General features: G+C 37.4%; 2 protein-coding genes across 11 annotated transcripts in view; one reads left to right on the forward strand and one right to left on the reverse strand.

The window, feature by feature from the left end:
- The window catches only part of lnx2a (ligand of numb-protein X 2a), an 87,258-nt gene extending 78,175 nt beyond the window's left edge, over positions 1 to 9,083 (reverse strand). For 3 of the 8 annotated variants that reach the window (XR_011342260.1, XM_069891510.1, XM_069891509.1), the window contains exon 1: positions 7,831 to 9,083. The gene's annotated coding sequence lies outside the window, so the exon portion shown is untranslated. Of the gene's footprint in view, positions 1 to 1,406; positions 1,554 to 1,941; positions 2,106 to 6,362; positions 6,610 to 7,830 lie in introns of those variants that run through there. The other 5 variants (XM_069891503.1, XM_069891504.1, XM_069891502.1 and 2 more) reach the window with 5 other exon arrangements.
- LOC138739446 (protein POLR1D) lies at positions 8,270 to 26,670 on the forward strand. Of its 3 annotated transcripts, none has more exons than XM_069891512.1 (3): positions 8,270 to 8,516; positions 14,150 to 14,224; positions 25,688 to 26,670. In XM_069891512.1, exons 1-3 carry the CDS (start codon positions 8,491 to 8,493, stop codon positions 25,977 to 25,979), a joined length of 393 nt encoding a protein of 130 aa, XP_069747613.1. In that variant the 5' UTR covers positions 8,270 to 8,490; the 3' UTR covers positions 25,980 to 26,670. The 3 variants fall into 3 exon arrangements, with proteins under 3 accessions (XP_069747613.1, XP_069747614.1, XP_069747612.1); XM_069891513.1 differs by lacking the exon at positions 8,270 to 8,516 and adding an exon at positions 8,952 to 9,034; XM_069891511.1 differs by lacking the exon at positions 8,270 to 8,516 and adding an exon at positions 9,044 to 9,217.
- Positions 26,671 to 27,919: the final 1,249 nt, after the last annotated feature.

The raw sequence follows: 27,919 nt of genomic DNA on the forward strand, positions 1-27,919 counted from the left end.
ATTATTAAAAAGGAAAACAAATCTAGGCTGATCTAAATATTACAAACTGATGAGAAACGGTGGGCAGAACTCTCTCAAAATTGTATGACAAATATTATAAATGTTAGATATAGTTTAGTTAAATGTAATTATTTACACCAATTACATTTAACGCTGCAAAAATGAATTCGGATTTAGCAGATAAATATTTTAGATGTGGTGAAGAAATAGGAACTTTTTTTTGCACTCTGCTTGGTCATGTCCTAAAGTTAGAACTTTTTGGATGGATTTAGGAAAGTTTTTGGAATAGATTACTGGGATTGTTATTTCACAAAATCCAAATTTATTTTTGTTGGGGAATATAGAAAGATCTAAATTAAAACTATAATTTTATCAAGTTAAATTTATTAAAATAGCTTTAGCGGTGGCAAGGAAGTGTCTTTCAGTGTCTTGATGTGCATTTGGTCATGGAAAGATGGTACTCAGAAATCCTTGGAGAAGATTACATATAATTTGAGAAATAAATATGCAATCTTGTATAAATATGGAGCCCATATATGCAAAGTTTAAGGCTAAATATGTAAGAATGTACTTCCAGCCTCTTAAGACCTGTATAATCTTCTTCCCTAAAGTCATTTAATATTAATACAGCAAGGTTCCAGTGTGTGAACCAAACCTTTGTGCAATCCAGATTGATATTACTTTTTCTTTACACTTTTCTTACTCTTTTTATACAATTCTTTTATATAACTATATATTGTATCTATTGTCATAATTGATCTTTATAGTGGATGAGGATAAGAGAGAGGGGAGGATGGGTAAGGGGGAGGGGTTAATATCATGTAATCACTAATTTTCAAATTTGATTAAGTATTGACTCTATAATTATAATTACATGGATGAAAACTAAATAAAATATGCAAAAAAGGAAAACAGCTATACAGCAGAAAACAGTGCAGTATCAAGAGATTTTTTCGCGATTAGAGTGAAATGTACAATGAAGTTCCTCGGGGACTGGTAATAAGACCACTGGTTTCCTTATACATATTCATGATTTGGACCTGGGTAGGTGGGTGACAGGAGAATTGATTGTTAATGGGCACATGAGAGATAATGTGAACATAAAAGAAATGGGGGAAATGAAGCTGATGGGATTGCTTTGAAAGATGGCATAGATTCAATGGGTCAATAGTTTTCTACATTATAAGAAAAAATTAAAAGGAAGCTGATTGTCACTTTTGGTGGTGGTTTTTTGCCAAAGATTGTTTTGTTACACAGCTTTCAGTTAGAATCTGATAGGAAATGGCAGAGATCATATCAAAGATACATTAACTAGCTGCATCATGTAAGAATTTCAGTGCATATATACAGTACATTCTACAAGTATGTGACAATAAAGACTATTAGTAATAAACAAAAATACATACTGTGGAAAAAGATACTTAATCTCTTTTGGATGTTACACATTAATGTATCTCAAAAGAAAGAGATTGTAGAGAGAGGCTGGGGCAGTGAGACTTGATAGATTTCTCTCAAACTGAAGATGTATGAAGCGTCTGGGCAAAATGGCCTTTCTGCGAAGTGGCACAGACACTGGTCATGTGACTGCCTCTTAAACATACAGTACTTACAATAGCAGATTTAACACAAGAGGTACTGGATACCTGACTCTTCTGCAGGAATGCATGTTTTTTTTTACATCATAATTTAATATTATTTCATAACATTATGGAAAGATCTACAGATTTCTTGGTCATGTGATTGTCACAAGCTCTTGATTAATTACACACCATATAGAATAAGCAAACTAAGGTAGTCAAATAGTTCATTAGTTTGTTTTGCATTACTGTATTTTCTTGTATTTAGCTGATTAGCACAACACATTGGCAGCAAGGCCAGTACTAAATTTCAATTTTGATAATTTCTCATTAAAATATAACATTAAATGCAAGTTCATCTTACCTTTGTTTATGCTCATTTAAATGTTATCAATTTATCTTTAAAAAGGGGAAAATGAATTCTAACAAAGTAATGATCATCATAATCTGATTTTTTTTCCAGGAAGCAGAACCAGACGTCAGATGAAAATAAAAACATCTTCCAAACTATGCAAAAGCCTTCAAATTCTGCAAGTAAAATGTCATTGAATTACAGAAGTAAATGGCATTATCCTATTCACATGAAAGGTCTAAAATAGATCTGTACAAGATACCAATTTTCTCAAAAAGGTTCATCTTCAATCTAATAATCCAATTGTATTTGATCAGTTGTAACAACTGATGGTTACAATTTAGGACTGTAATTTAGTTTGATTTAAAAGGCTTTCTGAAGTAATAAATGAGTCTGGAGTCTAGCAATTGGTGGGTGCACGGAAAGCCCCAAGAGCAGCCAACAGTAAAGTCAGAGATGCTGGGAGCAATCAACATAGAAAGTATGGAAGCCATCTCAAGGTTCAAGAGAAACACCAAATTTCATGACTTGTTCATGACAATCCTGATTTTGAACACGAAGGTCTGTAGACACCATGACTGTAGTAAAAACACATTGGAATGCTGAAAGAACTCAACTGGTCTCACACCGTCCATAGAATGTCGCCTTTTCCTCCAACTCTGTCTGTCTGTCTCTCTCTCCTTTTCCTTCGGTCCACTTTCAGAGCCAAAAATCAATTCTCACCTCTCCTCTTAATCATATCCAATTAACACACATTGTTGGTCTAGTCTCTTCCCCCTGCTAGTCTTTATTTTGACATCTTCCGGTCTTTGCTTATTCCTTGAAGCCGGGCTCAGGCCCAAAACGTTGGTAATATACCTTTACCTCCTATGAGCACTGTGTCTTTTTACCTCTAGGTCAAGGACAGTTATTTCTGCCAATTGCTATTGAGCTCTATAACCTTCCCATTCTACCCTAACCAGCCAATTCTCCTCCAAGACCAAAGATCTGTTTGTATTGTTATCACACCACATTTTTTTGGCTCCAACTTTGAATATTTATTGATCTTTTTATAATTGTTATCTCTTTTTCTCTTGTGTGGTATTTTAAGTAAAATACACCAATTAACAAAAGTATAACTGTATAGCAGCAACAAATGAAGAATTTTGGTGCATTTGTACATTATTTTTGTGTCTGATAATAAACTTTTATCAAAAGCAGGAACAGTTGTATTCTTCTCAAATGCACTTTTCTTCCCCCAAGGAATTTCACATACATTTGCAAAGCATTGTTTATTTACCCTTTCTTTTCAGTTTACCCAGACTGGTTATAGTTTCATTTCATAAGCATTGGGTTTTTCCAGTCAAGAACCTTACCAGAGATTTTAATTTTTTTAATTGCATGCATAATTACATGATTTTCTGTATGTTCCCCTTTTTTATATCACCCACTTGTAATTCTATTCCAGTAGTGGATATAACAATTCAGTACACTAATTAATAACTCAAATCCTATTTGACTTCCTAGTTTGAAACTTCACTCCCTCTTAATATGATGATGAATAGGATTATAATACAGCATAAAATTAAATATATATAAACATTAAAATATAACTCCTAATTATATTAAAGTTCACATGCATAAGAGAACTTATTACTTACATCACATACAACCCTGAGATTCTTTTTCAGCAAGTTAGGCAGAATTTCTACTTATTGGTAGTGCAAAAAACTGTACTCAAGAAAAAAGATAGAATACAAAAAAAGTGTGAACAAAAAATAAATGTAAAAAATATTGTAATGTACTGCAGAGTTAAATGATATAGGTTCTCACTAATAATTGTCAAATGCTAATCATCTGGTCTCTTATTGCTCTTCTGGGAGGTTCCAACAATAGGGGAAAAATATAAAATGGTGCAACACTGAAGCTACTGCAAATGAAAAGCTAAAAGGTAGCACTGGCAGACACAGATCTGTTATATGATATTAAAATCATACTAAAAGGCTAAATGGGCTGAACAATTTTCCAAGATAGTAGCAATTAATGGGGAAATGGGGTAGTGGGAGAAGGGGTACCAATACATGTTTTAGAATTCTCTGTACCATTTCAAAGAACAATTTAAAGCAGCAATGCTACAAATACACTCAAATATTCCATCAAGAATTGCAATGATTCGGCTAACAGATCTAGCCAAAATTGGGCAATTTAAAGGCAAATCTCTAAGTCTGCTATTTAGCAAAGTGCTTGGTATGTTGCACAGATAGAGTCCTAAAGGTGCCGAGTGAAGATCTACAGATTCCACAGCAAATAGGTTGGGGAAATCCACACTAAATCCATGCCAGGTTAATCGAATACAAGGAGAAACATTAAAAGGGAACCTTTCTCCACACAAGGCGCAAAGGGGATGGACATAGGATTTCAGATTTATTGTCAGAACACATACATGACATCACAGACAACCCTGAAATTCTTTTTCCTGCAGGCGAGGCAGAATAACCACATATTGGTAGTGAACAAAAGTACACACAAACAAATAAAGTAATGTAAACAAATTGTGCAATACAGAGAGAAAAAAACAATAAAGTGGAAAAGTAAGAGCCCTTAAATGTGTCCCTGATTGAGTTTGTTGTCAAGGAGTCCGATGGTGGAGGGGTGGCAGCTGTTCCTGAACCTGGTGGTGCGAGTCTTGTAACACCTTATGAAACTAGCTACTAGAGGCAATAGACGAAGTGGGTCCAATTGTAATACCAAAAATGCATTTAGACAGGTGCACAGATAAGAAAGTTGAGAAGGATGTGGGCTGAAAACAGGGAAATGGGGCTAGCTTGGGGTAACAATTTGATTGGTATGGAATTGAGCCAAAGAACCTGTTTTTGAACAATAAAACTCTGATTCCCAGGCAGTATAGGTACATTTGTCATAGAATGTCGCCTTTTTTTGTGTCTGGGAGAAAAGAAATTGCATGGAAATTTCATCCTTTTATGTTGCACTAATAACCAATCAAATCCCCAGCAAAAACTCTCCCATTGCTGCTGCCAAAAATGTTGGCTGAAAAGCAAGGGGAAAAGCACAGTGGAGGGTGGGGTGGTCACAATGACCTCCAGTATGTATATGCGTGGACCCATGATCAAATCTCATACCAAATCTGCCACCATGGAGCTGCAAATTTGAACCATAGAACACTGCAGCTCAGACACAAGCCCTTCAGCCCATCTAGTCTGTGCCAAACTGTTTTCTACCTAGTCATAATCAAACTCCACCTGGACCATAGCTATCCATACCCTTCCTATCCAAATTTCTCTTAAATGTTGAAATTAAACCTGCACCCATGACTTCCACTGGCAGCTCGTTTCATACTCACAACTCCCTCTGAGGGAAGAAGTTCCCCCAATGTTCTCCTTCAACAATTCACCATTCACTTTTAGCCTACGTCAAGGGTGGCCAACCGCGGCTTGAAAGCCACATGCGACCCTTTGACATATGTGTGGCTCGCAGAAGTATGTTGGTTGAGACAGGAATCGTACGGGCCGCTGCTCACAATGGTAGTTTTAGCGGGCATGACTTGTGATCACGCGATTGTTGCGGCTTTCAAACATATGAAGTTCATTGTATGTGGCTCGTGTTACATATACTCGTCCACCCCTGACCTACGTTCTTGTCTCACCTAACCTTGGTGGAAAAAGCCTACATTTACCCCATCTATACCCCTCATAATTTTGTGTAAGTCTACCAAATCAAATTTGGCCTTAGCAAACTTCAAAATAACATCCCAACTCCTGGATTCATTGCTTTTATTTATGAAGACCAATGTGCCAAAAGCTCTCTTTTTTGATCCCAAGTACCTGTGATGCTAGTTTCAAGGAATTACATATCTGTATTCCCAGATCCCTCTGTTCTACCACACTGCACTGTGTTCTACTGTTTATCGTTTAAGTCCTACCCTGGTTTGTCCTTCCAAAGTGTAACACCTCACCCTTGTTCACATTGAATTCCATCTGCCATTTAGCAGCACATTTTTCCAGCTGGTCCAGATCCCACTGCAAGCTTTGAAAACCTTCTTTGCTGTCCATTGCATACCCAATTTTAGAGAAATCTGCAAATACACTGAGCCAATTTACCACATTATCCCTCAGCCACACTACTAGTCACAGGCCTCCAGTCAGAAAGGTAATCCTTGACGACTACTCTCTGGTTTCTCCCACACAGCCAACGCTAAATCCAATATACTACAGTACTTCTTGTCAAGCAACTGAACCTTCTTGACCCACCTCCCACTTACAATCAAAGGCCTTACTAAAGTTCAAGTGGCAACATCCACTTCCTTTTCTTCATCAACCTTCTTGCTATCCATCGTGAAAAACTCTAAGATTGGTTAGACATGTACAAGATAGACAGACAGGAAATAGATCGAAGGTCACAGCTGACACCACCTTTCAATTGGTCATCCTCCTCACCTGAAGTCATGCGAGTTGATCCCTGGGGGAGGTGAATAAAAATGAGCACATGTACTTGACTGCCTTTTTTGAGAGTATCCCAAGCTGATCTGCAGGCAGTGATCTGCAGGCAATGCTGGAGGTCCAATTGTGAGGTGTGTGTCATGAAAATAGTGGTGGCTCAGTCTTGGCACTTACCTGGGTGAATCATTGTATTTCACCCAGTTTAATTTGTACATTCATAGGATAACTAGAAAGCTTTTTTAAAATGAGTGTACTGTGCCCGTTTGTTTCAACCCACAGTAGTTCTAGATACCTTCTGTAGGTACTTGCAGCGCAGGGATGAGATCGGTTTGCGTGAGGGCACACTGTCACCTGTTACATAACGTTTCCCCAATAATAAATAAATTCCCATTTGTACAATTAACGGTCCAGGGTTGTCACCCCTTGAACCCTTCAAATACATTACTTGTACTCCCATCTCCACAACATGACCTCCCATACACTCAATGCCATGTTGACTATCCCTAATCAGTCCCTGTCTATCCATGTCCCTTAAGATATCTTCCAAGGTTCATCCACTTATAATTATTCTTAGAGTCTTTCTTAAACAATGGAACAATGTTACCCTTCATCCAGCACTTCAACTTGACTAAGTTGGTTTTAAATCCCCAGGTCAGTGCCCCCGCAATTTCTGTACTGGCCGAAATTTCAAGATGATCAAGGGCCCAAACATCAACGCATGCACCTATGAACAGCCATAAATTTCTGTCCTGAACACTGAAAAATTGTCAGCGTGGGGACAATTTGTTACCAATCTCAGCACGACGTATCCCTATTTCTTTTTGTGAGCCAAAGGTCGTAGGTGGTATGGAAGTGCTCGCCTGCATTGAAGGAAACTTAGTAATAGCTCCGCGATTACTACTTCTTCTGCCTCAAGGTACAAGTTGACTGTAGGAAAATGTCAAGCCCACGAAGGTGAATGACACATAACATTGGCCAGGCCAATTCCTGATGGGACCATTTCCCCCCCACCCCCTCCCCAAAATGAACGCTTGTGCAATCGAATCAGGTTTTTAAAAAAGCATTCGGCTCGATTTGCGCATGAAAACGGGGCTAACGGATTTCTAAAAATAAAATAGCGGGTTTCTAGATTTTATAATTATTCCCGAATATATAGCCATAGTACAGAAGTCAAACATTAAAGCAAGCGCTGCGTTAATTCCAAATGATTGTGTACCATTCTCTACACATGCCATTAGATCAAAACTCCACTCAGTACTAGGACACACCCTTTAAACCTGGACCCGCTTCATCCGTCACAAGCACCAAGTACAAACACGCCACATTTCACAATAAAACCAAAAAGGTGGGTTTAAGAGGAGGGGATGCGCATGAAATACATCCCTTCTCCACGCTTCCTCTCAGGTTCTGTCCTCAATGCCACTACTCACACCAAAAACAACCTTTTTTAAACGACAGGCGTTACCTTCTGTAACATTAATTGCACCAACGGACGATATCTTCAAAATCTTGTCGAAAATCATGTCAGGAATTCAATAAGACTGGAGAGTTATTGTCAAGAACTTGGGAGGCTCTGCCTGAGAGTTGCACAAATTGCGCGTCAAACGAACGTGCTGGATTCAGCCACACCCGCCACAAATGGACGGGGGATTTGTCCAATTGTAACCCGTCGCTCCTCACAATCCCACCCACCGAATGGTGATGGAAGGGGGAATGATCAAATCAACGCGCAGGAAAGCAGACGTTCCGCCCGCCTCCCCGAACAAATTCGGGCGAAGTTGGTGTGAGGAACTTTTCTGTCTTCGCATGTGCCTGTCCGAATGATAGAGGGATGTATAGGGGGGGTGATCAAGGCAAAGATAATATTTTCTGTACATTTCCCACGTTCCTCCTCCGAACGTTTGACTTTAAAAATAGCAGTGATTGCGCCAATCGAGCGTTTTATATATTTTTTTAAAGCCCAGCTGTGATCAGGCAGGGGAGATCTGCTCTATGAGTGGGGGGGTCAGCTGGTCTTGAGCGGTCCTCGCTCTGGCCGAGTGCTGGAAGCGCCGCGCTCGGGCAGGCGGATTGGAGACGTGACCGACGGGATCAAGCGGCCTGACAGTCGTGGGGGGAGGTTGGCATGGAGAAAGATGGCGAGCTCGAGAGGTAAATGCGTATTCAGCCAGTGGGTTGACTCGGCCCAAGTCCGGTTGTTCCACCCTAGTTTCCCTCGACAACCGTTATCTTCTTTAAAAAAAATTAAATGCCCTTATTGTTCTGTTTTCCCCTCTGTTTCTTGCCGCCTCAGACTTGACTGGTTTCCATTTATGTTTTTGTCTGTTTATTTGACACACATGGCGATAAACATCAGTCCAGACAGGACAACATGGTATCAAGTGACGTGTTTCCTTTTGTGGTGGTTTCTGCACCTCACAAAATCGCCAACCAGTCACGGCTTCAGCGCTGGACATTCGTCGGCCAGGGTCTTGTGAAGTCCATGCTGCCCTCAACCTTAAGACATTGCGGGAAGAGAAAGGATTAGTGTTTCAAGTCTATGATCTAACAGCAGCGTGTTCTTCGCAGTGTGTGTAATACGTTCAACCTCATTGCCCATGACATTAAGGAAAAGCCTATACTGTACTTCAGAAGTCATGCAGTGGTGCCATGTTGTATCATTCAACTTGGTAACAGCCTTCATGCCATTTGCACTGATGTTTCAATTGCTGTCTACCTGTGTTGAAAATAGTTTTAGTACATGAAAAATAGGTGCCTATGTCACTGAGCACTCCTTGTTTGATGACAATGAATTTATTACATACATTGTATAAATGTACATATCCACCAAAAGTCTTACTGCAGTTGAACAGGTATTTTGTTTAAAAAAAACTACAATAGTATTCATAATTGAATTAAAAAGACAATACATAAAAGAAGATAGATAAATATTCAGTTATCCTATATCAAGGGGTAAAAGTAACTTCAATAATGCAGACAGGAGTGAAACACAAAAGTCTGTAGATGCTGTGACTGCCTGGAAGATCGCTTTGTTGAGCACCTCAGCGCCATCTGCCTCAGTAGCAGAGATTTCCCAGTAGCCACGCTGCCCCATTCCCTTGCCGACAAGTCTGCCCGTGGTTTCACGTACTGCCAGACTGAGACGACTCACAAAGTGGAGGAATAAAACCATGTCTGGACCCTCTCCAGCCAGATGGCATTAACATCAACTTCTCTGGTTTCTGCACGCACCCACCCATTCTATCCCTGTCTCCTCTCTTCTCGTTCTGACTTCTCCTTTTCCCCAACTCTGCACTAACAAAGCTAACCCCTCCCCCAATAACTTCTCGCTTGTCCTCCTGGCCATATCCAATTAACACCTTTTGTCTGTTGGTACATGATCCTTTCCACTTTTTGACAGCCTTTTAATTAAAATGCCTGCTTTTTTTAAACCTTGAAGAAGGGCTCAGGCCAGAAATGTCAGTGATTTTTATCTCCTATAACTGCTGCAAGACCTGCTGAGTTCCTCCAGCATTTGTGTTTTTACTATTAATGCAGACAGTCCTTTTTGTAGTGTTGAAGCAGTTCATGAAACCGTTACAAGAGGAGGTTCAAGAGCCTGAAGGGTGTTGAAACTTCTTGAACCTATCTGTATGTGTTGGTCTCTAAAATTAATATAGAATTGAGCATTAACTACAGGATGGAGGGAAAAATCTTTGGACGAGTTATAGGTTGATCCATTTACCACTGATAACTGTCTTTATAGTTGTTAACTGCTTCTTTTTCTGATTTAGCTCCTGACAGGTGCTAAGAATTATCTGAGTAAATGCAATTTGTCATCAAATTCAGGAACACATAGTATGAAGGACTTGGACAATTCCAGCACTAAACATACAATACTTAAATTGACTGAAATCGTAAAGATAGGTGGGGAAGTAAGTTGTGTGGAGAATGCAGAGAGAAATGAATAGACTGAGTGAGAAAAAAATCTGGCAGATGGATTATAATGTAAGGAAATGTGAGACCATCCCTTTTATAGGAAGAATGAAAAAGGTGGAATGTAATTTAAATGGAAAAAAGACTACAATGTGCTATCATGCAGAGATATTTGGGTGTCCTCATGCATAAATTATGACAAATAATTGGAAAGATAAATAATTGAAATTGTGTCCATTTCTGATCATTTGCATTCGGTTCTGGTTGTTTCATTATAAGAAGGATGTGGAAGCTTTAGAGAAGGTGCAGAGGTGATTTACCAGGATGTTGCCTGGATTGAAGAACCTGTCTTGTGAAAAACGATTGACTGACCTTGGACTTTTTTTTCTTTAGAGAGAGACAGAGGATGAGAGGTGATTTAATAGAGGTGTATAAAATTATGAAACGCATAAATAGATGGACCATCAGCACCTTTTCCCAGGGCAGCAATGGTTAATACCAGATGACATCCGTTTAAAATAAGTGTAGAAAAGTTTAGTGAAGATGTCAGAGGTAAGTCTTTTTTAAACACACAAAATGGTAGGTGCCTTGAATGCATTGCGGGGGTTGGTGTAGTGGTTAGCGCAATCCCTTTGCAGAAACAGTGATTGGAACAGGACTTGGGTTCGAATCCCACGGTGTCTGTAAGGATTTTGTACATTCTCCCTGTTCTCTTGAGGGCTCTGGTTTCCTCCCACAGTTCAAAACATACCAGGGGTCTAGGTTAATGGGGTGTAAATGAATGGCAAACCAGCCTCAAAGAGCCTTATCCCAATTCACACTTCAATTTCTTGTGCTTTTTGTTTCACTCAGTACTGGCAAAAGTCAGTCAATGGAACAATACAATATGAGCATTAACATTTCATAGGCTTCCAATTACAACAATGAGAAAGACAACTTGTAAATGTAATTCTGAAAATTATTTTCTGTTATGTAAGATCACAGTGCAGATGAATTTTAGTTTTATCTCATTGTACCTGAAATTCTTTCTTGCTGTAGCTGAACAAATACCTCATAGAAAAGTATGCATTAAATTAAAGTGAAAAAGTTAATAAAGACAAAAGATAGCTAAATGATAAATATTAATTTACCAGAGTGCAAGAAAAAAATGGCATTGCAGTAATGTAGACACTTCTTTCATGGTGTATCCCATGGTCACTGTAACAAGGGGAAGTTCAAGAACCTGATGGTTGTTGCAAAGAAACTGTTCTTGAACCTATAGGTGCTGGTCTCCAGGCTTCTCTACCTTCTACCCAAAGATAGCATTGAGAAAAGGCTATGGCCACCATGTTGATGATGTTGGGTGCCTTCTTGAGGCAGCGCATCACATAGAAATTGAAGTCTGTGATGGAGCTGGCTATGCTTGCTAGTCTCTGCAGCCTCTGCATTCCTGGGCACACAGATTACCAAACCAGGCTGTGATAGTGTTCTACAGGAGCATGTTAAAGAGTGTCGTGGCTGGCTGCATCATAGTGTGGTATGGTAGCACCAAAGCATCAGATCGGAGATCACTGCAAAGAGTGATTAAAATTGCTGAGAAGATGGGTCCACCTTCCCTCGATTGAGGATATTTATAAGGAGTGGGGCTCAGAGAATATTCGAGGACCCTTAACATCTGGTCTGCAGTGTCTTTGAGACTTTCTTTAAGGAAGAAGTACAGGAACATAAAAACCAGGGCTGCCAGGCGGTGAGACTTGAATGACCCTAGTAATCCATAAATTATTTTTGTATGCATTTATTTTGGATCGCTATGTATATGTCGTCTGTGTGTGTGCTGTTTTGTCAGTTTGTATATGTATGATCAGATGACAATAAACATGAGCTTGATGCAGCCAGTCAGTGTACTTGCATAGTGCACCTGTAGAAGTTTGATAGAGTCTTTGGTGACATTCCATATCTCCTCAGAAAGTATAGCCAATGGCGTGCCTTTTTCACAATTGTCTCAATGTGCTGGCTCTAGGAGTGGTCTTCTGATATGTGGACTCTCATGAACTTGAAGGTACTAACCCTCTCCACCTTCATCTCATCAATGATCTCTTGGCCTCCCCTTCCAAAAATCAACAAGAAGCTCTTTGGCCTTGGTGATGTTGAGAGCAAGATTGTTTTTCTGGCACCACTCAACTAGATTCTCTATCTTCATTCTGTTTTCAGATTTCTAATTTCCATCTATTCATCCAACAATGGTGGTGATGTCAATGAATTTTTAGATTGCGTTGGAGTCAAAATGAACTGCCTAGTCATGAATGTGAAAGGAATAGACCAACAATAGTAATTATTGTTGCATAGATCAAATACTCGCTGTATTTGAACATAAGAAATGTTCCAAGTATCTGAGACAAAAGTGAAGTTAATGCTCCACTGTTAGTCTTTTTAAACGTTTAATGAAAAATACATAGCAATTTATTTCCTTGGACTGTATGCCTTCATAAAAGTGTCAACATGGGTAAGAAGGCCTTCAAATAAAGCTATTTTTCATGTGATATAGTTTAAAGCAGTTACAGAATAATCTAGCACAGAACAGGCTCTTCAGTCCAACTCATCCATGCTGACCAAGTGACATTCTGGGTTTGTTCATTTGCCTGCATTCGGCTCATATCTTTCTAATCCATTCCCTATCCATATATTTGTTCAAATGTCTTTTGTATGTTGTAATTTTTCCTGCTTCTGTGGTTTCCTCTGGGAATTCTTGGAAAATGTTCATATATGAAATGTATTATATCTCTCCCTGGTGATGCGAAGGATGGGTTCAATGAAGTTGCCCTAGAATATTCTTTTGGTTGGAGCATTTTGCATCATCTCTAACCAGGCAGCATCAATATCAACTTTTTCAATTTTCGATAACACCTTCTCCTCACTCTCTTTTCCTGCCTCTCTGTCTCTTTTACTTCAGCTCCTTACCCCTTTCCTTCTATCAGAGCTAATCTAAGCCCTTTCCCCATCATTTCTCAGCTTCTTTCTCTTCTACCCTCCCTACCTGTATCCAGCTATTACCGCATCAGTTAGACTTTGCTCCTTCCCCTTCCTCTTTCTTCTCTGTTCTCGCTCCTTCCCCTTCCTCTTTCTTCTCTGTTCTCCTTCTTCCCCCCCCCCACTGTTTTGCCACATTCCTGACAAAGGGCCCAAAATGTTGATTGCCTTTTCTTCCTGTGCAGACTGTATGACCTGCTGACTTTCTTCAAAAACCTTTGCAAATTGCATTAGACCACAGCATCTACAGATTTTCTTGTTTCACTATTTTGCACTATATCCCTGATAGAATCCATTCTCCAAAAGTAAATCTTTGATCAGAAATAAATGAGACAATATGAAATATTATTAGAATTTCCAAAATATTGATATATATATTTATTTAAAAATCTGTACTTGCTGTGTTTTGTGTGTGTATGTATGCACTGGGGTAAGGAGAAACGCTGTTTTGTCTCGTATACAAACAGTTAGGTGATAATAAACTTGAATTTAACGTAATGTGATGAGAATAGTAAGCAACTGAAATAATGTGAATTGTTCGAAAATGTTGTCTTGAAAGTTCTATTTTGCATACTTTCTAATCAGTGGTCGTCGTGAATTTTTAAAAAGTTGATATGAAAATTACAAAAATATCTATTATTTGTTGTCCAACCATAAATGATCATGGAGATTGTTTTCAAGCTACAGGTACTACGCATTTCTTTGTGTAGAGCATTGCATCTTCTCTTAAAAATATGCTAGGTAACATTTGTATTGAAAACATCTGTATTGAGCACATTAGGGTTGGAAGGGAAGTAATAAGAAACAAAAACTTCAGTTTACAATTAGTCTCTTATGAATAGATTTTTTTTTGGTTTAAATAGGAAAGCTGTGGAAGAACTTCTTACAGAAGCAAAACGTGGAAAAGCCAGGGCAGAAACAATGGGACCCATGGGCTGGTAAGGATATATTTAAAACTAAAGAAACTTGTCTGATTGCAAAATTATTCAAATAGAAATTAAAATGATATTGCATTCTCAAGATACTGTATAACATGACAGTGAAATATACAAGAGACATTGGTGCCAATTTAGCATATTGGCGTATGTGTTACAAAATAATTCTGATAGATTTTAAGCTCTGTATAGATTCTTATGATAATATTACTTCATTTTTTTTTAGTGAAAATTTAGTCCAAAGTTGACATCTTTGATAAAGGATGCTAAGTGTATTGTTCAACTATTAAAGGATAGGTAGTAATAGGAAAAACTCAGACAACACTTCTGGAAACTCTTAACTTCATCAGCAATCTTTGACATGGTAAGATATAGGATTAAATCCAAAATGAAAGGAAAAGGAATGCTAAAAGCAATATTAAATTTGCTGAGTGGATGGTGAAGTCTTGCATCGATACCCTCACTTGATTGTGGTAAAGTCAAATTGGTGCTGAAAGGGAGACATTCCAGAGTCAATTTCAAGGATCAGTTCCAACTTACCTTGGCCCATTATTAATTATTATTGCACTTCTTTGTTTCAATACGTGATGCAACTGCCATTTTGAACAATACCAGGATATCACTGCACTTCTTATTTTCAGCACTAGATGCTGCTGCCATTTTGAGTCTCCATTCTTTCCTATTTCCCTCTTTCTGTGCAAATGAATTTGGGACAGGATGGGCATTTTCTCGTGTTATCCTGCTCTTTTTAAGTGGGCTGAATCTTGAGCTCAGGAGGCCACAGCTCTCCGGTCACCTGGAGCTGTGGTAGGGTAACCCATCTTATGGGAGGACAGGGTTTGATTTCCTGTGTGCTGGCTGAGAGCCAGATCCAAGGCAGCTGCAATGTCTTCCCCCAACTGAATAACTTTCTGATATTCCTTACCTGGGCTCTCACATAGAGAGGAACTGCTTTGTGTTGGAGGCTGGGCGAAGGGGGAAGGGGGGCAAGAAGGATGAGGTGGGGAGTCTTCCTCTGGTCATGCTGGTCCAACTCCCATTCCTGGATTCATCTGCTCTGCTCCTGTTACAAGCTCTCCCCTCCCAGAAACCACAATGTGCTGAAATCACAGGTTGTGACATTGCAGTAAAAACACACAATGCTGGAGAAACTCAGCAGGTCAAACAAGGTCCTTTATACAGCAAAGGTAAAAATAACTGACGTTTCAGTCTTGAGCCTTTCAAGGTCTGGCAGCCCTCTGACATCTCCAGTGATGTGGCTTCAGCATGACTCTCCAGCAGGGCAGCTCTTCCTTGTTGAAAACACCTTTTTGAAAATTGCCAGGCTTAATATTGTTTGGCCCATGACTCCTTTTATTTTTCAGTATGTGGCCCACAACAAAAAAAAAAAGTTTGGGCACCTCTCCATAAAAGTAATCATACAATAACATACAAAGAAGTAGTTGCACAATAACACACCAAGCATGATATGCTGTCATTGAGAAACTTCTCAAAAACAGTATGGTTAGTCAAGAGTATACATCTTAATGATGCCACTAACAGTTTAGAGGTGTGTTTCCATTGGAGAAATTGTCACAAATGCTAGATGCTTTGCCTTTTGTTTGTCTGTGCAAATGTAAAGGGACTCTGTGCCTACCACAGCGATCCTTTGGGATCCTGACATTCTATTGCTATTTCTATTGTATTGCTCTTGCCCTCTGAATATATCATCTAAGAATTTTGAAAATAGTAATTTGGTAAATTTATCTACAAGTGAGCACCTTGGATTTAGTCTCCATGAAGGCAAATGCAATGTAGATTCCAAAATTATCAGATGTCCTACAGCCGAGGAAGTCCAATCTTGAATATTCTAATTTAACAAGCTATATCAAGAATCTACCCGCTTGAACTTAACTGTTCCAGGGTTTTTGTACCGATTCATAAAACGGCAAAATTACGACTGATATTTATTAATGTATATTGAATTGTTTATTATCTATTGTCATGTGTACTGAGATACAATGAAAAGCTTTATTTTGCATGCTCTCCAGGCAAATTAAAGTACGTAAGTACAACAGGTATGGCTAAATAAGATAAAAGTGCAGAAGATATTGTTACAGAGAAAATTATAGTTAAAACAGTGCAATGGCTGTGATAAGCCAAGTTTGCAAAATCAAATGAACATCATTTAAATTTAAATCAATTTTTAAAAAAAAATTTAGACATGCAGGCTCTTTTGGCCCAAAGCCCATGCCACCCAATTGACCTACAACCCTGGCATGTTTTGAATGGTGGGAGGAAACCAGAACCAGAGGAATGCAGACACAGGGAGAACATATAAACTCCTTATAGACAGTGTGGAATTCCAAGCCGAGTCCTGATCACTGTCACTGTAACAGCGTTGTGCTAACTGTGCCGCCTTATTTCAGTATGAGAGTTCCATTCAATTGTCTGTTAACAGTGGGAACATATCTGTCCTCAAATCTGGTGGTACTTGTTTTCAAGCACTTGTATTTTCTGCCTGCAGGAGTGGAGAGAAGATAGAACGATGCGAATGGGATAGATCTTTTATTATGAAGGTCACTTTCCTGGGGTAGCTGGAAATGTAGACAGATTCGGAGTCAGGGAGGTATGATGGCCTGATTTGCATAATAACTTTTTGCAATTTTTTGCAGACTTTGGGTGCATGTCCTCACATCAAGCTGTGATGCACTCAGACAGGATTCTTTCTATAATCTGTAATAACCCATGACACAAATCCTAATGTTTAGGCAACTGACAAGAGAAAAAAATAAATGGATATTGATCTGTACTTTGTTGAAATTTAAAAAAAAATAAAACTGACATGATTGCCTAGATCAGCCATTCTCAATGGGGGTCACAGCTCATGAAAGGGGGAACCAATGACTGAAATCCTTAATAAGGGGGGGGGGGGGGCCAAGGTGTACATGGGGCATGAAATGATTAAACATTTTTTTTGGGGAAGGAAAGAACATGGCTGCAAGGCTTTACCAAGCAATGCAAAATCTTTTCAAGGTTGAAGACAGCCTAGAATGACCGAGATAAATGCAGAAAATTAACAATGTTTTCGGAGTGCTCCTTGCTTCGACATGATTGTGTTTGACGTTCACGGAACCAGCTTTGGCTATGAATTGCCTTCCATGCAGTTTTCCTCTTTTGTTTTATCACCTTCAATTCCATGCAATAAGAATGCAAGCTGAAAGTTTTGCTCCATATTTCTTGCACCCGCTTTGAATTTTCCTGGCAGGTGGTGAATGTTTATCCTTCTGCTAGCTTTTATTGTAGAATATATGCATTGTTCATTATTTTCCATAAAATTTAAGCTGACCTTTGAGCTAACCCTTGTAAGAAGTGCTTTTGTTTTGTAATAGTTGATTTTTGTTACTTTCAGAAATAATTTTACCCATGTTTTCCTCGGAAAATAAATCATTCACAGTATTTGGTGGAATCCTTATGGTTTCGTTACATCTCCACAAAGCCCTTCTCTGCCCATGTGTTTGATTTGTTTGAATACGTTTTCAAATGAAGGCACCGGGCCAAGCAAGCTGAAACAACATTTAATAGATTGTACATAAAGAGAAGAAAGATAAACTCTCTGATTATCCAAAATCTAGATAATTTTGAGAGAAGGCCCATGCTCAAATAGAAGATTACTGAAATGTCACAAAAATTAGAAAAGCGTCTTCTTGCATCATGCAAGATAAGTGAATTGATTGTTAAAAATGGAAATGCTCATGTGACTGAGTCACTTATTTTGCCTTCGGTGTCCATAATGATATCTGATGTCATGAACTTAAAAGCCATATAAACTACTGAGGCAATTCCTTTGAGTAATTCCACTGTTTCTAGAAGAATTGATGAGATGGCAAAAGGGACATTGAAAAACATTTTAATTACAATGCAAGAAATTCTCTTTACAATTAAATGAATCCACACTGCAAGAGAACAGCACTCTTCTCATTGGCTTATGCCAGAAAAGAATTTACTGACCTTGTTAGGTCGTTTGTAATCCACATCCATCCTCTATGAGTATCAGCCAGAGGGGGATTTAAAGTTTCTAATTTAATAGCAAAGTGTTTCATAATCACGTTGGTGAAGCCATTTCTTGAAAGTCAGTGATAGTATTGACAGATGCTACGGTGGAAACTCGTTTGTTAATATCAGTAAATTACAGCCTTTAGAAGTGGTAAGCTCAAGTCTGTGGACTCCTGTGTATTTATGAAAAGCTTGAACATGAGTTAGATTTTTGTGCCGCTAGTCCATTGGATACTGTTGAATTGGCTCGTGCCGTGTTTGTGCTCGAAGGACGGAGGAACAAGCTGAGTAAAAATGGCTGAAGCAGCTGCTGACTTTGCTATTCAGGAGCAACATATTAAAGACATGAAGGTTGCGGAAACTTAGAGAAGAACTAAGTAAACGGAATCTAGATACAAGTGGAAGTAAAGTTGTATTCATTGAAAGACTAAAGCTGCAATGGAAGAAGCCAAGGTTTCGGTTGATGGAATGAAGACATTGCAAAATCATTGCAGAAGATAACGGCTGAATATGAAGACAGCAATGTGAAAATGGCTGAATGTGTCACCAAAAATGAAGAAAAGGCTGTACTGTTCGAATTATATAAAGAGGTAAGTAAGAAGACAACAGATGACCTGCAGGAAGAAATACAAGCAGGTGACAGTGCATCAAATATTGAAAACAACAGAAGCAAATGTTCCAGAGCAAACTCCAGAGTTTCCAGTACAGCATCTGCACATAGAAAAATTAAAGCTGAACACAACAAAAATTGCTTAAGGATAAACATGTTTTACAGGAACAGGAGGACCAGCTAAGGAAGAGAAAGGAGCAACAAGAGCTGGAAGCAAACATTGCTATTACTAGGGCTAGAAAGCAGGTACTAGAAGGCTCAATGACATCTGGTGGTTGAAGTAAATTATTAGAAATGTATGATATAGAATCATATTTTAAGAAAGAGCCACAGAAAATGAGACCAATTATTAATATCTTGGGATCACGGGTATAAGACATGCCTATACAAGAACAAATCCTTCCAGAGCGTTGTGTAGCTTGGGTTCAGTCAAATGCTGCATCTTCTTTGGCATTCGAGTCAAGCATCAGAAATATGGGTGAACCTACTCCAGTGAGGTTTCCATATACGTTACATACTACAAGAGGTGGTGAACAGGGCAATGAACTATCATCCATAAGAAGAAACAAGGAAATAGCTACATCAATGATCCAGTTACGATCCCTATCTACTTTGGCCAGGAAGGCAATTCAAACTTTTAATGGAGACCCACTTCAGTACCAAGCGTTCATGAAATCTTTTATATGCAGTATTGAAAACAAGTGGCAATACCCTGAAGATTGTATTTATTATTTGCAAATGTGCACAGAAAGACAGCCAAAGGAACTTGTGGTCCACATATGTTTTCTGCAAGAGGATTTGAATGAGATAATTTATTAGAGAAGAACTTTGGTAAGAAACATCAAATTGCCTTAGCTTATATGGATAAGGTTCTTAAATTGTCATCAATAAAACCAAATGATGCAAAGGCTTTATAAGAATACACTCTCTTTTTCAGAGGATGTTGTAATACCGTGGAAGATAGCGACAATATTTGTGATCTTGAAGTGCCTGCTAATATGCAAATCATCTTGGATAAGTTACCTCACCAATTATGGGATAGATGGAGAAGAATGGCTTGTGATTTCCAGGAAAAATATGATCATTTGGTAGATTTCCTAGAATGGCAGGTGTACCTTGAAACATCCAATATAAGGAAATACTAGATTTACTTCAATCAGGAACAAAGAGGCAAGGACGCCTAACTCACAGTCTAGTCCAAAATTGAAAAGGAGTACTTTTGCTACTACTGTGTCAGTTATGAATAAAGAAAAAAGATAAAGCAAGGAAAAAGAGAGTTTGTCTACTGAGAAGAGTTGTTTGTTCTGTAAAGGTGGACATGTTTTGTAAATGTGTTTACAGTTGGAAAAGTGGGAACACAGAGAAAATTGCTTTTTTAAAGGAAAATTAATATGTTTTTTTTGGCTGTCTGTGTAAAGGGTACATTGATGAAAACTGCAAGAGTCAACTTAGTTGTAACATATGCAATTTGAAGCATTCTAAAATACTACATATTCATCAAAGGAACAAGGAATTGGAAAAAGAGCAAATGGAAACAAAAAAAAGCCTCAGAAAACTATAGCCTTGGCTGAAGTGGTCGGACAAGTGGTCTTACTGGGGCTGGTGAGGATAAATGTAAACTCTCAATAGTGCCTGTACAAATCAAAAGCAAGAATGAGAATGCAACCATACGTACTTATGTATTTCACAACCCAGGCAGTACTGCATCTTTTTGCAAGGTAGGACTGATGAACAAACTTAATCTTCAAGGAAGAAAGTGGAAGATTATGTTGAAAACCAGGGGACAAGAAAAGGTTCTTAAAACCAGCATTGTTTCAAGCTTAGAAGTTGCTGGATTACATGACAAAATATTTTGTCATCTTCCAAGTTTGTGTACTCAGAAGAGTGAGCCTGTGCATGAAGGAAATATTGCACATCAAAGTTGTCTTATTTGTGGAAAGTTTATCACCTGAAGTTATGCTGTTAATCTAGTCTTGGATGGACAGTGAGTGGATCTTTAGAAGGAAATAATATTGCTCTGGACCAGTAAAAGACAAGTTGATGAGTTATGGGAACAGCAAAAGACTGTAAATAAGAAATTTACTTCTGAAGAAAACAGATCAATGTGAAAATAAATCAAAGGTAGCTAAAACAATATTGAAGGAATTATTTTCATCAGAAATGGATGAAAATGAAGTTTTGAAGATGTTGCAAATACTCCTGGTGATTATTCCTGTATATTTTAATCAGAGGCAGGACTAAAACAAAAGACTGAAAACAAATTTGAAAGTAGTTTTTGTATCTCATAGATTACAGCAAAGTTAATGAAGAAATATCGCAGCATCCTACAAAACTGGCGAACCGCAGAAAATTGCATTGAAGGAATAAAGGAATGTAACTGACAATTTGGTGAAATTGCATTCAAATATTGAAAAAGAGCTTGGAAATATTAATCATGAAAAGAATGAAAGGAAAGATTTTAACTTTGTCTTTGAAACAAAAACAGGATCCAATGATCCTTCAGTTTCGAAAGTGACTGAGGGAAAAGTCCAGAGAGAGATTGACAAGAATAAAGATTTAATTGTAAATAAAATTTGCAAGATTGGAAAGTGAAAGAAAAGAATAACTGCTGAAGAAATGAATTCAGTTATTGAGGAAAGAGATTCACCATTATCAAAATGTAAAAGGTTGAAGGAAGAAATTCATCTTTTGAAAGAGAACAAATTATTGGTTAAAAATGCAAAACAGTTGACTACACAAAACAAACAAGAATGTAACTTGAAGGATCAGTTACTAACAACGCAGAAAGAAAGAGAAATTGCATTTCAACAATGTGACAAACAAGATGAAGAAATAATGTCATAAATAATCTGGTCTTATTTATGACCAACTGCAAAAAAGAAAGCAATGAGCAAATCTGTAGCAGGGAAGGTCTCTTTAACCAAGAGACTCATTTATTGAAATTGAGAGAATGAAATAAATTTTCAAAATTTAAGAGTTAAGAGTTCAAATTCTTTCTATGAAAAGCAGAATGAAGAAGGTCAAAAGACATGCTGGAGAGGTACTTCATGTTAAGCTCAAAGGGAACGCTGTGTCTATTTTTTCTGAGGAAGATTTGAGGTTTACTGATCGCTTTAATTCAAAGATTCTGGAGACAAAGGAACTTTTTTTGTTTGCATACTACACAGGTTATGGACTTTAGTTATCCAGAATGATGGCAAAGATCACTCTTTTTCAAGACTATGTGCTGGTAACCTCTAGCCTTATGAAGAAAGAAGATCTGTATATTGTTTGAATATATATTTTAATTTTGTTATTTGTATTATTGTGTAATTATTATTTAAGAAATTGTCTAATTATAATAATTAGGGGCTGGTATTATAGAGGCCAAAGGGCAAAAAATGTGTAAAAGAATTTACGTGTTAGGTCGGCATCTCGTTGGTCCCTACATAGTCATTGGAGGCTTCCTGGGTTAGTTTTACTTTCTCCGGCCATCTTTGTTGTTATTTGCATGCGTGGCTTTAGGAGCATGCACAGTGTGTTCGGATGTAGTAATGCCGGTTGGAGCATGTGTGGTGGGGTAGGGCCCTAATTGGGAGTTTTATGTTGAATATTAAACATGGCGGCGACATTGAAAAAGGGTGAGTGAGATTGCCATAACTTTAGTTGACCGTTAGCATTAATGATACTCTGTATTCATGGAGACTTTGCACATGTTATTTATGAATATTTCATGTCAATGTTAAAGAAGATCATTTTAAGTTTGTGTTAAATAAAAGATACCTGGACGTATTGAAACTCATTGAAAGTGTCTCACTTAGCCTTTACTCGACTGTTTATTGGATCAAAGACGCTATACGGATGGTTCATCACATGCATGCCTCAAAGATATTATATCTTTTGTCTTTTTTTTGAATATTTAATTTTTTTAAAAAACCACAGTACATTCAATTAATAAAGATTATACTTATAAAAGCATACATGTGGTATATCCACCCTCCCCACCACTCCTTCCCTTACGCACCACCCACCTCCCTCCAACACCCCAAAGAAAGAAAAGAGATTATCAATGAATACATAAATTCTTATTTATTGTCATGAAGCCGAGTACCCCCTAGAATGAGTCACGAGAGTTTAGATTTTTAAGCCTACTTTTAAATATGGACTCCATATTTTCAAAAAGGAATGATATTTATCACATAAATTGTTACTTTTTCAAGCAGGATACAAGATTTCATTTCAAAATGCCACCTTTGCATCCCTAAATCTGTATCAGATTTCCATATAATGGCTACACATTTCCTCGCAACAGGCAATGCCAGTTGTAAAAATTCAGTTTGATACATTGTTAACCTTAATTTTAAACTATATATTTTGGTGTTTCCTAACAAAAATAACGTTGGATCTAATGAAAATTTAACCTTCAGCACTTTTTCTAAAATTAATTTGTATCCAAAAGGACCCAACTTTAATTCACTGCAAAGTTGAATGAAAAAAATCTTTTTTTTTTGACATCTAAAACATAAATCTGAAGAAATCAAATTAAATCTTTTTAATTTTTGAGGTGCTAAATATTACTGATGTAGAAAGTTATATTGTACCAATCTGTATCTTACATTAATTTTAGTCATATTATCCTTGCTTAACATTCTCCAATCATCTTGATCTATTGTTCTACCTAAATAATTCTCCCACTTTAATCTTGATTTATGTATATCCAATTTAGACATTTTTCTTTGAAGTAATTTATATATTTCTGAAATAAAAATATTAAAAGGTACAAATGACTAATGCAGTGTGGTGAGGAAGACCCTCTGGCAACCAGGGTTCTATTTTTGCTTTCCTACTTTTCTTTATTCTTTTCTATGCTTTTTCTTAATTAATTTATTTTCCTTTTTCTTTCTTTCTTGGGGTTATTTGGGGGAGGGGGGTTGGGGTCTATAATCATCATGTAATGGATTTGGCATTAATATTTGATAATTATAGTTTATATCTGGGTATGATTAAATGTATGAAAAGCTTTTAATTAAAATTTTCCAAAAAAATTGACTCAAACTGCCCAGCAAATAAAGATGAGTCATGGTAAGAGCCAAAATTGAAATCAATCTTCTTCTGAAATAGACAAATTAAGATCATTCTCCCATTCAGTTTTGATCCTAATTTTGGTTTTTAAATTCAATATTTATGTACAAATTGTAATTCAAAAGGTTGGTCTATAAAATTCGGATCCGGAAGATATGGAAATACTGCAAATTTAGAATGAATAAAATGTCTAATTTGAAAAAAAACAAGTTACTGAGTCGATTCAGACTTCATAAAAAGTAGAGGTGCTGGTGTGCCTTCTTCACAAAGCAAGTAATAAAGAAAGCCAACAAATAATATTTATTGCTTGGAGAATTGGATTGAGTTTATGTCTGTTGTCTGGGGCATTCATGAGACTATATCTGTCATATCATGTATAATGTGATTTGTGAAAGAATGGTAAATACATTAGAAGCAGTTCTGAGAAAGTTGTTACACTAAGCTGGAACAGAAAAAGGCTTTTATCCCCTGGGATTGAGGAAAATGAGAGGTGGGTTGATTGAATCATGAGGAGTCTTAACAGGGTGAATTTCCCCCATGGGAGAATTTAGAATCTAATGAAAATTATAAAAAATACAAGAGCACAAAGGATTATTGAACATTATGTACATCAAGCAAGTGATTAAGATGATTAAAATATAAAAGAGCAATCAAATTATTTCAAAAATAAGTACTTGTTTAAGAAAATTCGGACTTTATTCTTGAACAGGATGTCTTTAATGGGAGCTTTTAGCTTGCACACTGCTATCCCTATAACAGTTTGTGCAAAATAGTTCAAGTTCTATTATAATTGTGTTAATGTTAAAAATGTTGCACAAAGAACTGTTAATACAACATTTAAAATGTCATTAAAACACAGTTGAAGTTCAATTTTTAAAAAATTCAAATGGTCAAAAGTCTTTTGAAATCTCTTCCTCAAGTAACAATGGAAAAAATCATTAACTATTTTAAGGCCCTGTTGGATAGATTTGTGCACAGCGAGGCAAGGTAGATGGTAATGTGGAGTTGAGGTTACTATCTGCTCAGTTGTCAAATGGCGAAGTAAGTTTGGGGGATTTGGGCCAATATTAAGAAACATACCAGCTCAAACAATGTTTGAACTTGGCTTCCAGAAATACCTTTGAGAGTTCTGTGTCTGGTCTGCCTAATAAATTGCTTGTAAAATAAATTGCTTCCTTTTTTCTAGATATCAATTATGACTTTAAGCTGTGATGTCAATCTATTTACAAGTATCTTGTCAATTATTGTAGTGTAACTTCATCTGTTCAGAACAAATATTTTAATAAGTATTATTGTGCATGAAGAAAAACCTGCTTGGTTTTGAGTGTGACCTGTGATTAATTTATAAAATGGTTTTTTGCCAATTTTGTTTTTAAGGTTGGCATCATCAGCATGTGCAAAGTTGGTCACATGACCTTCCATTCAGTCTAATGAGACCAGCACTGCATGTGTTTTGCCAGAAAGAGAAACTAAAAATCCATGAGGGTTTAGTAGGGCCACAAGGGTTTGCTCTGCCGCTTGCATCCATTTTTTTATGTTTATGAGTCTGTTTAAAATCTTCCACAATGTAATCTACCTTCTCACGTTTAATTATTTTTAAGAATTAATTCGCTCCAATGGAATTTATACAGTATTTCATTTTAATCATCTGAAATGAAAACACAAATGGACTTCCATTAAGTTGTCTAATAAATTCTTGTGATTTTTTTTCCCCCTTTTATTCTGAAAGGTATACCATACTTTATATTTTGTTTTAACAGGATGAAGTGTCCTCTTCCAGGAGCTAACAAACGGTTTCTTATTAATACTCTTAAGAATACCATCCCATCTCGAAAGCCAGTACACGTATATGATCACAGACAAAGAGAAGAAATGAAGAATTCCAATCTAAATGAGAATGAACGAAGAAAAAAAGAAAAACCTCATAAAAACAGTTTTCAACCCTATAAACATGGATCAAAAACGAGAATGAAATCTAACAGGTCTACATCTCCGAGAGAAAGTGACTCAAAAAGAAATAATAAAAAATACAAGAGCACAAAGGATTATTGAACATCATATACATCAAGCAAGCGATTAAGATGATTAAAATATAAAAGAGCAATCAAATTATTTCAAAAATAAGTACTTGTTTAAGAAAATTAGGACTTTATTCTAGAACAGGATGTCTTTAATGGGAGTTTTTAGCTTGCACACTGCTATCCCTATAACAGTTTGTGCAAAATAGTTCAAGTTCTATATAATTGTGTTAATGGTAAAAATGTTGCACAAAGAACTGTTAATACAACATTTGACAAATACTAGTGTTCAATTGTTTTACATTAGTAATAATTGGTGGTGGTAGAAGGAGTTGCAATAATTGGAGAAGTAGAAAGAATTCACAGCATTCTACAAATATGGGCAATGCTATTGAATATACTGATATTATTTTTACAGTTATTTTAAGGCAGTTAAATATATGTTTGGGCATTTGTGTTATTTTAAGTGATTTTACATGGCGAGAAACCTTTTTAGGCATCAAATGGTTTTGGTGATTATATGCAATTTCATACTAAGCATTTTATTAGAAAGGAAAGTGGTGAGCTATCAGTTTTTTTTTAAAGCGCAAGCAATTAAATAACTTTTAGTGACTGGTTATGGTTTATATTGTTGCAAAACTGAGCATAATGCTGCACTGATAAGGTTTGATGTAAAGATCCTGATTATACTAAAACTTCATTAAACATTTACAGGTAAAGGATAACTTATTCATGTGGTATCTTTTCAAACTGAAAGTCTGTTTTTGAAGACGTGGAAGGCTTCAGGCTGCATGTCTATGTTGATTGTTAATAGTAAAAGTATACAGTCTTTGGCTTGGCTTCGCGGACGAAGATTTATGGAGGGGGTAAAAAGTCCACGTCAGCTGCAGGCTCGTTTGTGGCTGACAAGTCCGATGCGGGACAGGCAGACACGGTTGCAGCGGTTGCAGGGGAAAATTGGTTGGGTTTTTCCTCCTTTGCCTTTTGTCAGTGAGGTGGGCTCTGCGGTCTTCTTCAAAGGAGGTTGCTGCCCGCCAAACTGAGGCGCCAAGATGCACGGTTTGAGGCGTTATCAGCCCACTGGCGGTGGTCAATGTGGCAGGCACCAAGAGATTTCTTTAGGCAGTCCTTGTACCTTTTCTTTGGTGCACCTCTGTCACAGTGGCCAGTGGAGAGCTCGCCATATAACACGATCTTGGGAAAGCGATGGTCCTCCATTCTGGAGACGTGACCCATCCAGCGCTGTACTTAAAGGAAAAATGTCCCCCTTTCTCTCTCATCTGCTAATTAACCACTAGACATATATATTGAGGAAATATTATTCAGGATAATATTTATCACAATATTAATGGTCACACTAAGACTTGAGTGGTGATATTACCCAAAAGTAACTGAAAAATTAAGCAGATTTTATTATTGTACACCTTTTAGACATTGTGGAGTGGTTGTTGGGTATATTGGATTTATTCTGCTATTTATGGATAGGACATACCCAGCACTTTTCCATGTTATCAAGATGAAGCTTTTAAAACTGATAAAGTTAGATAAATCACAGGGCTGGATAAAGTATATACCAGTAGACAGTGGGAAGCTAGGGAAGAAATTGCAGGGGCCCCTGGCAGAGATATTTCTATTGTCTTCAGCCACAGGTGAGGTACTAGAAGTGTGGAGGGTGGCTGATGGTGTGACTTTATTTAAGGGTTGCAAGAATAAAGCAAGAAAATACAGGCTGGTGAGACTAACATCACTGATGGGACTGTTACTGGAGAGGACTCTGAGGGATAGAATCTATCAGCATTTGAAAACACAAGATCTGATTAGGGGCATTCAGTTTGGTTCTGTGCTTGGGAAACCGTGTGTTGCAAATTTGATTCACTTTGTTGAAGAGGTAATCGAGTATTGAAGATGGATTTTAACAGCCTTTGACAGAGTCCCACATGCTGGTCTAGTCCAGAAGGTTAAATCACATAGGAT

Source organism: Narcine bancroftii, chromosome 7, assembly GCF_036971445.1.
Source record: "Narcine bancroftii isolate sNarBan1 chromosome 7, sNarBan1.hap1, whole genome shotgun sequence".
Taxonomy (NCBI): domain Eukaryota; kingdom Metazoa; phylum Chordata; class Chondrichthyes; order Torpediniformes; family Narcinidae; genus Narcine; species Narcine bancroftii.